General features: G+C 42.3%; 1 protein-coding gene across 2 annotated transcripts in view; it reads right to left on the bottom strand.

Annotated features, from left to right (window-relative positions):
* Window positions 1–15,597, bottom strand: part of CAMSAP3 (calmodulin regulated spectrin associated protein family member 3) — a 62,861-nt gene that overhangs the window by 11,191 nt on the left and 36,073 nt on the right. Inside the window, exons 2-5 of one of the 2 annotated variants that reach the window (XM_069945539.1) lie at window positions 11,059–11,312; window positions 5,761–5,889; window positions 5,164–5,247; window positions 4,351–4,383 (exon numbers count right to left, since the gene is read on the bottom strand). In XM_069945539.1, the coding sequence (XP_069801640.1) occupies window positions 4,351–4,383; window positions 5,164–5,247; window positions 5,761–5,889; window positions 11,059–11,312 (500 nt within the window). The remainder of the gene's footprint in view (window positions 1–4,350; window positions 4,384–5,163; window positions 5,248–5,760; window positions 5,890–11,058; window positions 11,313–15,597) is intronic. The other variant, XM_069945548.1, reaches the window with a different exon arrangement.

Below are 15,597 nucleotides of genomic sequence, written 5' to 3'. Positions count from 1 at the left end.
ATGTGTACAATGTCTCCTCTGGTGGCAACAACAACCAACATTACACAAATTAAAGATTACGGAGAATAAGAGCCCAATGGAAAATGGTGGCACCCACTACCTTTAGTCTGGTATGGATTGGATTTTCCAACACCCCCAACATCACCTGTCGGGAGAGCCCCATACACCTTGTTCTGTGAGTGGCGGAGAGGGCCAACAAAAGCACGGGGCGTATGGGGTCCTTAGGACGAGCTTCTGTCTGACCATATACAGCCTGATGCCATAGCGTTGGCCGTATATATGTGCTAGAGGTCTACACAGATTAAAACTTTCCACCATTTAGAAAAATGTACACATCTTTAGAATAAGGAAGGATGGTGTATGGTGTTCATTACTGCCAAGATTTGGCATCTCAAGATGGGCAAAGGTCATACCCACCATTACTACTATAGTCACGCTAATAAAATATAACTTTACATTGACATGACCAATATCACATCAGTGTCTCAGTGGTATCCATGGTTGATAATAAGTCTGTCACATTACCATGGATATTGGCACCAACATTACAAAGGCATGTACATGGAGGTAATGCGTGCACGGTGGCCATACCAGGTCACCAGATGGCCTGATCCTGGGATCACTCATGAATGTGCCAGCTAACAGAGGAGATGACATACTGAGACAAGGCAGAGACAATTATCCAATGTCTGGATTATTAATACAGGAACTACAGGGAAGTTCTCGAGACATCGTCTCCATCTTCAGATCTGGCTAAAGCTGTAGCCCCGAGATTATATTTCGATGAGGGATTCTTCCTTAAAGGGTCTGGTAATTTACACTTGGAAACATTAGACTGTAGTTTCCATTTGTTCAACCATTTTTTTCCCCAGTCTATCTGGCCTCCAGGAAGAATACACTCCTTTGTATCATCTGCCAAAAGATGTAGAGCAGTAACAATATCCAGGCAGAACATACAACAACCTTTCGACCCTCTCAGACAAAGACCCTTCAGCAGGTCAAAACATTGCCATATTTCTTTTGTACCATGGATGAATACATTTTGCACTTTTTTGGAGCATTACTTTACTTCTGGATATTAGTTGAAATTTCATGGTATTCAGGGTTAACGCAGTACCCATGTTTATCTAATCCAGGACAACCCCTTGAAGGAACTAGGACCCATTCGAAATATATATTACAAGGCCTCCACCTACCATGATACTGGTGTCATCTTATGCAGCAGAGGTGCAAAACCACAAGTGGCCTCTAGGTGTCCTCTAACCACTATTGAGAGTAAATTTAAACAAGGGTTGTTTTTTTGTTTTGTTTTTTTTTTACTGAAGCTTAAGAGGAAGAAAAACAGATTTGATCAAAAATAAAGCATTAAAAAAATGTATTTTATATCAAACCAAAAAAATGGTAGGTTGAATCGTTGGAAATGATGGCGTGCACAATACGTTACCACAGGAGGCTTATTCCCAGACTCCTTTAAACAAAAAGCGATGGCATGCTAAACGCAACGGAAAAGAGCAACGGAGAAAGTCAGGGCAGCTTCATATCAGAGGGAATGACAGAGACAGACAGAGAGGCTGAGCAGTAGGGCCCACAGCAGGAGTGTCCTGTTCTTAGGCAGAAACAACAACACTTGGCAATATGGAGAATGAGGAGGCAACATGGCCGCCAGTCAGTACAGATCAGACAAACATTGACATATTGCATTATATACAGTCTACCAACTACTGGTGGTTCCAGAGACTAAAACCTTGATGTATGTTTGTTAAGTAGGTCCGATTACTATTTCGATCCAAGAATAAACAGGTCTGACAGCGGATAAAGAATATTCCAGCTTAGATTATATAACCTATCCACTGATTAGGTGAAAAATAATAGATTGGTGGTGGTCTGATTGATAAACAAAACTGTGGCCCTCGGTCCCACCATCCATCCAGGAACAAAAGCAGGGAGTCTAGAAAGGAGCAGCCCCGAGTACCATAGTCTTTGAGTAGCATGGAAGGAAGTATATTCCTGTGTCGCTCCATTCAATCCTACTAGCTGTGGTCCTACAGCATGGTGGACAGTGGAGCGGTATCCCCTGATCTGCCGATCAATGAGATTCTAGCAGGTGGATCGCCACCGATGTAGTGGTTGTTACTAAAGATGAGCAAATCTACAGTAAAGGGGCTTTTACATTTGTGCAAAATGTCGTTAAATCACTCGGATTTAAGAGATTATTTTAAGATTTACCAACCCTAGATCAACTGAATCAGCTATTGATAGTTTAGTCTTGAAAAAAAATTTTTTTCCTTCAAATGTTCAAATTCCCTGGAGGAGTCTGGTATGGAGCCATCCTAGGAGACCTCAGAGTATCATTTCAGACTTCTCTGAGGAATCCAAGCCCTTGGAAAGCAGCACGACTTTCAAGGCTAAGCAATACATCATTTATTTATCTCTATTTATTCCTTAACCGGTGGCTCTACTGCTCTTCTTTGGCTGCCATGGCATGATGGGAGTTGTGGTTTTGTAACATTTTGCAAGACAAAAGGTTTGGCAACTCTGGAATACCCCTTTAAGCTCCGTAGACCACATTTCACTGAAGTCATACACTCCCAGAAGCCGAGATATGAGGTGTAGTTTTGTGAGGTCTACATGGAGGACATCTGTGACGTTCTCTCCCTAACTAACAAAACTGCCAAAGCAGCTCTACAATATGAGGATCCCACCAAACAAGACCTCATATCTCAGCTTTCTGGACTCCCGTACATTCTAAAATAAGAGTGGGTATGAACATATCTTGTCACTTTCTTTATAAGATCATAGGAGTGGGAATAAAGGGGTTATCTACTGGGAAACCAATATAATCCTACTGTATTCTATAATTATGACATGGTCAACACAGCTGAGAAGATGGAGAAGCCACCGGCATTCATATATGTTGAAAAACGTTAAGTTAAAGTGAAATGTTTTTATAATACAATATCACATCAGAATCTGTAGTTGTAGAACATCTTAAAAATGAAGAACCACTGCATGGACCATGGGAGAAGAGACCATGACCACTACAAGGCCAGAATGTGGCCTGTTCGACTAATAATCTTGTAGGGCCCTAAGACTCCATTCACCAGCTGAATCTTTTTAATAAGTTTGCCCAAAGCATAGACTATGCTGAAAATTGAATGAGCACTGATGTACGGCTGTTGCATAGCCGTGGCTGACACGGCTTTATTGATTATACAATGGGTATGCTTAGCAAGATAGGTGGCAATAAGTATGTGCTGTGTGACTCTAATACAGTCTATATCTTAAGGCATTACGGGGCACTATTATGCCTTTACATTTATGTCCAGACACCGGGACATAATTCATTGCCCATTCTTGGTCACATCCAAAACTTGATGCGCCTATTAAAATAAATGGATAAATATAAACAAGTTTTCACCAGGCTGCCTAATAAGGTGTAGAGAGGCACTATACTATCACGTGTTATTTTTAATATTGGTCTCTTTATATTACATACTGCAGATGGGTGTGGTCTCTTCACTGCCTATAACCCCACCCCCAAGAATGTATGGGCAGTGGTTAGTGGACAGACCATCCCTGTCAAATCTTCTATAATTCTTATCACCAAAAATCACATTTTTAAAAAAGAAAATTATACAACTTTAAAACGCAAGTGTTATTCGCATATCAAGAAATGCTAAGAAACAAAAAGACAGGACATTGCTGCTGTAAACCCTTAAAACTGCACCAGCACTCTCACAAGAACAAGAAAATGGGTTTACAAAAAAAAATTAAATAAAATGACAAACACATGCAGAAGGGTTAACCGTATCCAAATAGATTCACGGCCTTTTAGGACGTCCCCTCTTAGCCCATTGCAGGTTTGTGAAATGTGTAGTATAAGAACTCATAAGCCAATTGACCAAATTTGCATAGGTTTCTCAGTCCTGGGCCTAAGAGGGGAGGCGGGGTGCAAAGGATTCTGGGATAGCACTATCAAAGTAGGAGTAAAAAGGGGAATGTAAAAATTATAGGGGAACATACGAGAAGACACATGAGCAGATAATATAAAAGAGAGGAAAAGTGGCAAAAAATAATTAATAAAAATTTGGAATGGAAAAAGAAGAAAAAAAGAGAAAACCAACCATACACATATAAAAAGAACATGATAATACATCACATATCCCACAAGCCTTTGCTAATAATGCAGACCAAGCAGCATTGCACATGCATTTTGCTTAATTTTTTGGGTTACAACAACTGAACAGAAACAGGCATTGGCTGGTAAGGGTAGGGGGTATGGTATGCCAAAACAAGATGCAAAACTGGCACATAGGAATAATGGGTCAGGAAACAAGAAAAGCAACTTACAGGGACCAGCTTCCAGTACCAGCGGGAGGGGCACTGGAGAGAAAGAGAAAAATATGGAGGGATGGAATAACAGAGAAACATATAGGATAGAGAAGAAAATTAAGGGGACAATTACGGTATACCCGTTAAGTACACACTGTGGAGACATCCATTTTGTCTAGGCCCTCAATGACATTTTTAAATAGAAAGGCTAAATTCAAAGAAGACTACATCAACCAACAAAATGGCTACTTTCGTAGTGTGTAGGCAAGGAGTCATAAAGGAGGGAAGGCCAATGCATAGAAATACATCTGCACAAAATGAGAGATATAGAGTAAGATGGTGCGTCCAAAGAAAGATAGAGACAGACAACTGAAGGAGGATAAGAGAAGGGACATGAGGAGGGCTGACAAGAGTAGAAGAGTGTGTCGAGATAGAAACAAGAGAAGAAGATATCATTGAATTGATCAAGTTTAGGAGATGGTGGAGAATATAGAGGAGAGGATAATAAGAGACTAAAGTAGTAAGGAGACAGACCAGGAGACAAGAAGCATCAGTCTAAGCATGTCCTATAATACATACTGTCCACTGTATTCAGAGATCTATATAGAATCAGAGAAATTACAGAAATTAGCTTTATCTCCAATTTTGAGACACGTAAGGATGGGAACATAAGACAGACTAGGCCGAGTATGGGCTCTCTATAAACAGAAGAGACGTGTAGAAAGGTTGGCCAGGTTCACAATGGGAGGATCAACTCTACAGGTGCAACAGATTAAGTAGAAACTCTAGATCCAAACTATGAAGCTTGTCGGGTAGGTTTACACTACTTACCCCAGCTTGGTTTTGACCTTCGGGGGCAGAGAGCTGCTTTCGACCTTGTTCCCTTTCGGCTTCCTCCAGCAACTGGCGATTTATCTGGAAACACACGTGTAAAACATGAGCATCACCGATAATAAAGATGGTCTTCGTCTGATGACCAAGTCAAATCACTACTGGAGAAATATGAACTTGGTCGAGATATAAGAACATTTAGACAAAATGTTGGACAAACGCGGTGATTTTTGAGACTTAGAGCTGTCCCAACCTTCCCTCTGACAGCACAGGTTGAAGGAAAGTCATGTTGGGTTTTGCCATGCCTTTGTTCTCAAACGAGTTAAGCCAGCATTAGAGGTGTAAGGCACAGACTTAAGTCCTCTTACAATAGCCAATATTCGTCAGGAAGGAATATTTTAGTTCATTGGCTGATCACATCTCTTGTGCAGGCATTAAAATAATCAGTAGTCATCTTCATGTCTTCCTGTGTGAACCGGAACGTGCAGGCGACTATCATGAAATCAATAGGCTCTACAAACAAGTGCCGATCGTGTTAATGGGCATAGCATTGGCCAGTGTAGAGGGGCCCTTATCCATTATTATTTATTTTTTTACCTTATCGACCCAAGAAAGCAGCTTAACCTCCAAGCCTCCCAGTCCAGGCTCCTCGGTGGAAGGAAGAGACTCCGTGCAGTGATTTGAATATACAATCATCATGGAATCAATTACAGCAAGATGGATGGGCTGTGAGAAAAGAAAGGAAAATCATAGATAAGAAACACAATTTTACAAAAGGCCTATTCTACTGTCCCTCCAAGGGTATGTGCATACTACGGAATTTGGCCAGATTCTGCCAAGCGGCTTCCGCTTGAAGTTCCTCCCCTTTCATAGGCTCAACTATATTTGCTGGTAAACTCTGCCATCTGCCCACAGAGTTAATATGTCAGTTCTTTGGGCAGACGGTGGAATCCACCGGCAAATATCATTGGGTCTATGGAGGGGGAAGAACTTTAAGCGGCAGCCACTCGGCAGAATCCGGCCAAATTCCGTAGTGTCCAAATACTCTTAGACAGTGTTTTCCAAACAGTTTCTTGAAAAGCCAACCTATGGCCTTTTGGTGGTATTGGCAATGTCAAGATTAACCTTTATTGGCCATCAACAATCCAACGCATGAAACATTAGAACCAAACCTCGAAAGAAGAACATTAACATCCCCCTGACCTCTATTACGCATTTTTTTTTATTGCTCATGACAATGGATGGCGTCACTACTAATAACCTCATAACTTCAGCGTAGATATTCCGACTAGTCGTGACTAAAGAAGCACACATGTACAGGAGGTGGTATTACTATACTACTATCTCTATTCGATTACACGTGCTACATTCACACGACTTTGTTTGAAAACGGTCCAGCAAATTGCTGGGGAGAGCGTAATACCATATAATCATGTCAGGATTTGTGGATGGGCCTAATAGGCCTGGGCCTGCACCGACATCTAACCATGGCTTCATTATTAAATCATTTTGTTTGTAAGCATGCCAGTGTAAAATCATTATTATTATGTTTATACAAATGGTGTAATTGTTATAGGGAATATTCACCCTTGGGTGCACCTTCACTGATAATCGGGACTTACACAAAGAATGGCTGCTCCTTCATGAAGAGGCATATTACCACAGGCCCTCTGAATATATCTATGCTATGCTTCCCTATTGATGGAATAATCCAAGCTCACCACAAGCTCAGCTCGGCATGTGGTTTTTAGTAGAGATCACAAGACCAAAGGATCGGGCTTCTAGAAATCCAACATCCTAATCCTTTCTTCCGACTGCTGCCATCGGGCAAGAGCAAGGACACTCCCATACACATTAGTGAGCCGATGGCTTCTGCCAACTCACATCTAATGTGTATTGGCATCTTAAAGGAGAAGTCCGGCGAAAATTTTTATTAAAGTATTGTATTGCCCCCTCCCAAAAGTTATACACATCACCAATATACACTTATTACAGGAGATGCTTATAAAGTGCTTTTTTTCCCTGCACTTACTACTGCATCAAGGCTTCACTTCCTGGATAAAATGGTGATGTCACTTCCTGGATAAAATAGTGATGTCACGACCCGACTCCCAGAGCTGTGCGGTCTGTGGCTGCTGGAGAGGGTGATGGCAGGGGGATGCTCTGTGTCCCTCCAGTGCCCTGTGTCCCTCAGTGTCCCCCTGCCATCATCCTCTCCAGCAGCCACAGGCTGCTCAGCTGTGGGAGTCGGGTCGTGACATCAACATTTTATCCAGGAATTGACGCCTTGATGCAGTAGTAAGTGCAGGAAAAAAAGCACTTTATGTGCATTTCCCGTAATAAGTGTATATTGGTGATTTGTATAACTTTTGTGGGGCAATACAATACTTTAATAAAAATTTTCGCCGGACTTCTCCTTTAGGCTATGTTCACACTACGCAAGAGACCGGCCATTCTGTGACCCCGGCCGGATCACAGAACGGCCAGTCTCTGGCCGGATCATCTCGGCAGGTACTTAAGTACCGGCCGGATGATCCTTTCGGCCGCAGAGCTCTGATGCGGGCGCATCAGCACGCGCCCGCATCAGAGCTTCCCATAGCGCACAGTGAAGCGAGCGGCCGGAGCCGCTCGCTTCACTGTGTGAACTGACAAGTCTTTCTGCGGCCGGAATTCAGTGAATTCCGGCCGCAGAAAACTGACATGTCAGTTGTTTGCGGCGGCGTATGTACGCTCCGGCCGGGATCCCATAGAACAACAGGCATTGTTCCACCGCGGTAAAAGTATGGCCATTGTTGCCATCGGCAACAACGGCCGTACTTTTACGTAGTGTGAACATAGCCTTAAGATGTTGCATAGGCTTCTGGGACAATTGATATGGGGCCATTGTATAGTGGAAGTATTTTGGCACTATAAGGTGGTAGTATTTAGGTACTGTATGGTCTTTGCATTTGGGAACTGTATGGTGGTAGTATTTGGGTGCTTTAAAGTAGTACTATTTGGGCACTGTATGGTGGTATTTTCATTTGATAACACTGTTTTTTAAACAAGTGCTTGTAATTCTTCCTCAATACCTCTGTAGTTGTGTATGATGCAGAAACTCCCTGATGAAGGCAAAAGGTATTGCTGAAATGTGTAGAATTTGTTTGGACTTCTACAAGCACCTAAGTGTTATCACTAGGAACAGGCACGGAACGCTATAAACTGATAGTAGCTGTGCTGCTGGCTGGGGCATATTCCCATTGAACATATCTCTGTTACTTGGATTAAAAGGAGCAAACCACACAGTTTTTTTTTTTTTAATTCTCATCCCAAGTCACAAGGATCTGTCATCTAAGAGTAAGGGCCATATTACATAGCATGATAAGGAGGTGGAAGCGAGCTCCAACCTGCCAGTTCAGCACTCTTCCCCTTCGTTCCCCCCTTGCTGCACAGACAGCAAGCAGGGAGCAGCAGAAGGGGCTGCCCAAAAGATCTTTAGATCGTTTGGGCTGCCCATTGAACTGAGTGTCGTTCTGCTCCTATTACACAGAGCAATGTGCAGCTGAATTGGATACATCTGCTAGACCTTTGCACCATCATTAAGTTATGGTTGTATCAATACACAACCACAGAGGTATTGAGGTCCATTGTTGTATTGTGGTGCTATATGCTCTTTAAAATATTATATGTCTATCTAGCTAGTCCATTTGGAGGTACGGGACCCCCAACAGCATTATAGCAGCGGGAAATTAATCTCACTAGTATCATATTCAAACACTACCAATTCCCAGGGTCTGTTTGGTAATATTTTATCAGTACAGTGTACTCTGTATAACGGTGGTATTAAGACACTATGGGGGAGATTGATCAAACATGGTGTAAAATGAAACTGGCTCAGTTGCCCCTAGCAACCAATTAGATTCCACCTTTCATTTTCCAAAGAATCTGTGAGGAATAAAAAGTGGAATCTGATTGGTTGCTAGGGGCGACTGAGACAGTTTTACTTTACATCATGTTTGATAAATACCCCCCTGTGTGTGATACTTTGTACAATGTATTGCTATACATCACATGTAGTGACACAGCATTGGGCATCATCCAACAAAAGGAGCTATGGAAAGTTTTACTGCTATAGCAAGCCACCTCCTGGCCATAGACAAAGGAGCCCAGGAGAGTCACCTTTTCTGAAGGTTATTGTCATTAGCATTGTATAGGGACAAGGAAGGCTGTAAACAATGGAAGCCTCCTGGGACATTTACAGTACATTTCATTTTGATTGTCTGTTACTTCTTCGCTCTTTGAATCATAATAAGGAATGTATAAGCCTGTATAGATCACCCATGTGAACCGCGCAGACATCCGGCTACAGTCGCATTGTACGATTCAGAATCATGGCGTACAGCACAACAGTCAGGGTGGAGCAGTCATGGCTGGCTGGGAAAGCAAATAAGGGATTCAAATGCCATGAAGGAACAGGAATAAAAACAACTTTTAATCAAAAGTTAGATACAAAGTTGTGTGCCAGATACTTGGAGGACAAAGAGCCCACTACGAGCGGTTTCTGATGTCGGTAGATGCCATCAGCACAGAATGAAGCCATTGTTTACCTGGCACATATACAATTACTTTGGCTCGCCGGAGCTTTATTTTTTTTTTTTTTTTTCGGTGGAATGAGAATCAAAGTCCGAGACTGTGGAGCACCTCTTCTGTAGGTTTGCTAAAGGGGAAGTACACACAGAATGATCATCTGATCCGTCAAAGTCTTTAATCAATCTGATATTTTCTTAAATATGTCATCTTGGGGGTCCATGCAGTTATACTGACCACCTACGGTAAACCCCTTTGACCCTTCACCGAGGCCATGGACAGGCCAATGGCTTGTTTGGCCGACAGTAGAGATAAGAGAACCTCAAACATGCTTGGGTGGCAAAATAAGTAAGATACAGCCCAAGGGCTGCTTGGAAGACATGGATACAGCTGTAGGCCTTAGGCTGTATCCTTGTCTTCCAAGGCCCCCTAGGGCTTTTTAATGTCATCCCTCTTCTCACACCTGCAGGATTCTCTCACCACGATTAGGCTGGGTTCACACTACGCTTTTGCAATCCATTTTTTTTCAAAAAAGCGGATAAAAAAAATGGACGCAAATGTGCGCATCCTTTTGGAATCAATTATTTATTGACTTCCATTATTAAAAAAAAGGGGTCCGTTTTTTTAATGTACACAAAAACATAGTCGACCTTATTTTTGTGTCCATTAAAAATAATGGTACTTTTTTTTTTATAATGGAAGTCAATGGAAAAACGGATCAAATGGATGCACACAAATGCATCATTTTTTTTTTTCCAAAAACGGATGGAAAAAATGGATTGCAAAAACATGTGAACCTAGCCTAAGATGTGCTCTGAGGATTCAGAGTTCAGCTAGTGTCTTCCCATGTGTCACATAACCATAGTCTATGGGCCATGGTCCTGGTCACATATCTCCACTCCCATTTCTCTCATAATTTGCTCTGATCAGTTTTCGATACTACTTATTACTTCCCCAGTTAGACCAGAATAGAAGAAAATAGACACTTGCCTTTTATTGACTAAGGAGTGTCTACTATGAACCAGTCATTGATGGCCATTCAGGTCTATTACGGACACTGCCCCACCCCTGTCATCTACTTCAATGGTTTACTTTACAGGTGTTTACCCGACACTTAAAGACATTGTCAACCCTGTTTCTCTCACTGGGTAACCTCTGTGTATCCGTCACTCTGTCAGTAAGTGAAAGACTTCAAATACAAGCAGTGACGTGGGATGACATTTGGCCAAGATCTTGGTAAGGAGTGGGCATCTAAGATCTAGCTCCATTATACACATGTATACTATGCATTAACCCAAAAGGATAATAGCCTAAAAGCTGTGACCTTACCATACGAATGGGCTTCTCCCTCAGATCACTGCTCTTCACAGGCTCCCCCTGGTACACTGGGGGGAACCCCTTCCGAGATAGGAGGAGCAGCAGGCCGGCATTGTCCCTGGGAGGGGTGCTGTCATGAGGAAACGCTCTGCGGTATGCTCTGCAGTACACATCAGCAGACAGTAGAAGGCTGATCACCGCTGGCTTCACGTGTTCCTGTTCATACTGATCCGTGTAACAGGGCGAGCACAGCTCTTCGGGCACATCTGTAATAGAGACAATAGACACAATGAGAATTAGCCATTTTCTACCATCATAGCGGCGTTCACACTGCTTATCCAAAGGCCTGAAAGACACATCTGCATTGTCAAATACATCCTCAACAATTTAAAGATGTATTGTTTTTTAATTTTAAAAGTAGATACCAGTATAAGATTTTATTTTTATATATAAAGCTGCAGGGGAAAAAAAATACTTACCTATCCCAGCCCCCCACAGGTCCTGTTGCAACTCATTCCAGTTTCCCAATGCTTGCCTCTTCTCACAGAAGGACCTGCCCGCTCAGCCAATCATAAGCCTAGACTGGACAGAGTAGCAGCCAGTAAATGGGCAGGTCCAGCTGTGACTCATGATCATCTTAGAATCTGGGAGGAAAGATGAGCAGTGGGGTACTGGAAGGAACTGCAATGGAAGCAGTGGGGGTAAGTAGGTAAGTATCACTCTTTTTAGATTTGGTTCAAGTGTCATTTAAAACTTTCTATTCTTCTTCATTAAAGGGGTTACCCTGCACTACAAAACATGGCCACTTTCTTCAAGAGACATCCCCACTCTTGTCTCCAGCTTGGGCGGGGTTTTGCTACTCCGTTCCATTGAAGTGAATGGAGCTTAATTGCAAACCGCACCTGAACTGGAGACAAAAGTCGTGTTGTCTCTGAAAGAAAGTGGCCATGTTTTTGTAGCACTGGATAACCCCTTTAACATCCATATCCAGACAATTCTAAAGCCACATACAACAATTGGACAGGTGGATAGCGTAATGTGTTCTGACTAGAGATGAGTGACCCTTGAGCAGGCTCTGCATATGATTACCAGTGGCTATAGAAGTTGGATGCAGCCCTAAGGAGTCCTGGAAAACATGGATACAGGCTATGTTGCATCCAACTTCATTTAAATGTAGAGCGTTCTCAATGTTCACTCATCTATAGTTCTGACCTAACTATACCTAACTGCTTGTGCATGTTACCTAAGGTATGATTCAGTAGGCCATAGTAAGGACATGAACTCCACACAGTCACCATCATCTACACATATATTGGGATGCAGGAGATCAGCCCTTTTCCTGGTGTACATGTATATGACAATGCAGGGAGGGATTATAGGGGCCATGCTGTATTATTTAACATAGGCATGTTACTGCGGTATTCAGTACCTGGCTGTATCCTGTCGCACAGCTGCAGTAAGTATACGACATACGTCACTTAATGACCATGTTCAGCACAGACGCGGTTAAGTACCAGGAATTTATAATCCCATCGGGCTTATACAATACAGAGCAGAAACTCTTAAAAGAGGATAAGGAGAGTTACTGATTGATAAGCCTCAGTAAATGCTAAACCACCAACGCCAGACAAAGGGATCTGTGTATGGAAGAAAAGCAATCATCTAAAGATCAAGTACAACGCAGCTCAGTGTCGCCCCCTTCAGTCAAACGTTATCCTTGTTTGAATCCGCTCCTGAGAAAGCTGGGTGTCATTACAGCATACACTGAGGTTGTTCCCCATCTTCACATTGGTGTGCTGCAATGGGTAAATCACTGGGAGGTCTGTCTAGTAAATGTAGGTGAATGCACTTCTATTGGTAGAGACAGATCTCACCACGTGGTACATACCGGGGATTTTTAGGTAGAATGACGCAGGAGACGAGAATGTGACAGTGGTTGTTGTACATGTACAGCGTGTCCATAAACATGAATGAAAATAAAGTGAAGGCTGTGGCCCAGGCAAACCGGTTTGTCTAGAAGAACCAGTCAGGCGACTTTTCCTTCTTATTTTAAGCTCTTCTTTACACATGTGACATTGTCAGGCCCAGACCTAGAACAATTACTGTATACAGATGCCCGACGCATTTCACCACTTTGTAAGCCGCAGTTTATATTAACAAGAATATCCAGTGGAAAAGTATTACCAACTCTCCTATACCTGGATACCACCTATAGATTATCATTCTTGTGTATCTTCCGCATCTCCACTACACTGGATTGTGTATATATGTATATCATCTACTAATTCTGGCAGCTAGTACCAGAGATACATATAAATACTGAAGGCCCTTAGGGCTTGGCAATCTAGTAGAATTGGCCATGTTTTTCTAATGTTGGATAACCCTTTTAAAGGACAACTCCCACGAAAAAAAATTTTGGATTATTTAACACACATTACAAAGTTATATAACTTTGTAATGTGTTTAAATAACTGGTCCCCCCTCCCCCTCAAAATGCCAGGGCAGGTGGGAGAGGATTCAAATTCGATTTTTTACTGGGGTTTTGACTGAATACTCGATCTAAATTGAGTATTTCGTGTAGTGTACTACTCGATCGAATACCTACTCGATCATCTCTAGTGGTTTGCTATTAACAGAGTTTCAAAACCTACACCCAAACTGGAGACAAGAGTGGTGATGTCTCTGGAGGAAAGTGGCCATGTTTTTGTAGCGCAGGGTAACCCCTTTAAATACAAGAAAAAAACAAAACTTTTCCAATTAAAAAAAACAAACAAACACAAACATACAACTTTATTAGAAACAAAAGAACTCAACAAACTGGTCTGACACCATTTAGCTGGCCCTTTGCCTTAGGAATTCTGTCTAGAGGTAAAGTGAAGGAGAAATTTGACCTACAAAAGCAGTGTAAAGATTATCCCTTTAATCTTTTTTACCCCCATCCGACGTCGCTGGAATATTTTATCAGAAGCACAAAGCACACAATGGCCGGTTCCTGATGACGAAGTCGCTCCACTAAATGAACCTACGGCCCCAACATGACTTTGCTCTTGGCAGCGACTCCTTATACAAGGACGGTAATTACTACAAGGAGCAGCTCCTCTCCCAATCCTATTAAAGTGGTAGTTTTATATACAGTAAATTACTTCTGCGGAACAGCCGTGTAATGTTATATAATCCTACCACTGTGCCGGTGGTAGCCATAATACAGGCTGCATAGCAATTACATCACAAGGACGGAGAGGAGGGGCAGGTCACAGACTATTATGCAATTTTTAGGTATAGCGCCACACCTGTCCACTGGTTGTGTGTAATATTGCAGATCAGCTCCACTGGTGGCCCCATTCACACATCTGTATAAAAATTATGACTCTGAATAAGATGATGTGCCAATCTCGTAGACCTGTTCAGCCAATAATCGCCCAATGTCATATCAGCCCCGACAACAGATTTGTCCACTTTTAGGCTGTGTTCACACTACGTATATTTCAGTCAGTATTGTGGTCCTCATATTGCAACCAAAACCAGGAGTGGATTGAAAACACAGAAAGGCTCTGTTCACACAATGTTGAAATTGAGTGGATGGCCGCCATTTAATGGCAAATATTTGCTGTTATTTTAAAACAACGGCTGTTATATTGAAATAATGGCCGTTATTTACTGTTATATGGTGGCCATCCACTCAATTTCACCATTGTGTGAACAGATCCTTTCTGTGTTTTTAATCCACTCCTGGTTTTGGTTGCAATATGAGGACCACAATACTGACTGAAATATACGTAGTGTGAACCCAGCCTTGGAGGAGAAATACTATTTACTTGTAGACATTATCCATCATGACAGCAGAAGCTCCGAGCTTTGCTTGTGCACAATTCCTCACACCCATCCAATGGATGAAGTGGTGAATCACAACTCCACCCTACCCTCCCGCACTTGTCTCTCATTATCCTACAATTAAGATAGCCCATCCGACAGGTTGTACATTCGCCAGAGACACAATACAATTAAATGGGATTATGTGCCCCTTGCAGTCAATACCAGCCGGCTACAAATTACCAAAAACACCCAGCAGGGACCTGTCCAGTGAGCCGAAAAGAGGCGTCCCCATACCCCCTTACAGATGCAGCTTAGCTGGGCTCTCAAGGACACAGCATCATTAAATCTCCACATTAGAGAAGCCATTACCCACCCCCAGCCCCCCCACCCCCATTTTTATTTTAACCAATTAATCTTTTTGGACACAACTTTGTTTCACCACATTCTAAGACCCATAATCATTCTACTTTTATATTATCCACAGAGCTGCTCTTTGTGGGGATCACGTGCAGTTCTTGTTGACACTTTGATTTTTTTAAAGGCTTTTTTATTCCCACTTTTAGGAGACAGAATGGAAACGAAAAATTTATTGTTTGCGTTCGGATTCAAAATAAAAAATGAGTTAATTTTATAGTACAGGTTGTCAATGGAGAGAGGAGGGGAATGCCACTGCTAGACAGTTCTGGCGGTATATGTGTCTGAGAACAAAAGGGTCAGACAGTTGAAACCCAAAACGCC

This window comes from Dendropsophus ebraccatus, chromosome 1 (genome assembly GCF_027789765.1).
Source record: "Dendropsophus ebraccatus isolate aDenEbr1 chromosome 1, aDenEbr1.pat, whole genome shotgun sequence".
NCBI lineage: Eukaryota > Metazoa > Chordata > Amphibia > Anura > Hylidae > Dendropsophus > Dendropsophus ebraccatus.
This window is presented reverse-complemented; position numbering and strand designations above follow the sequence as displayed.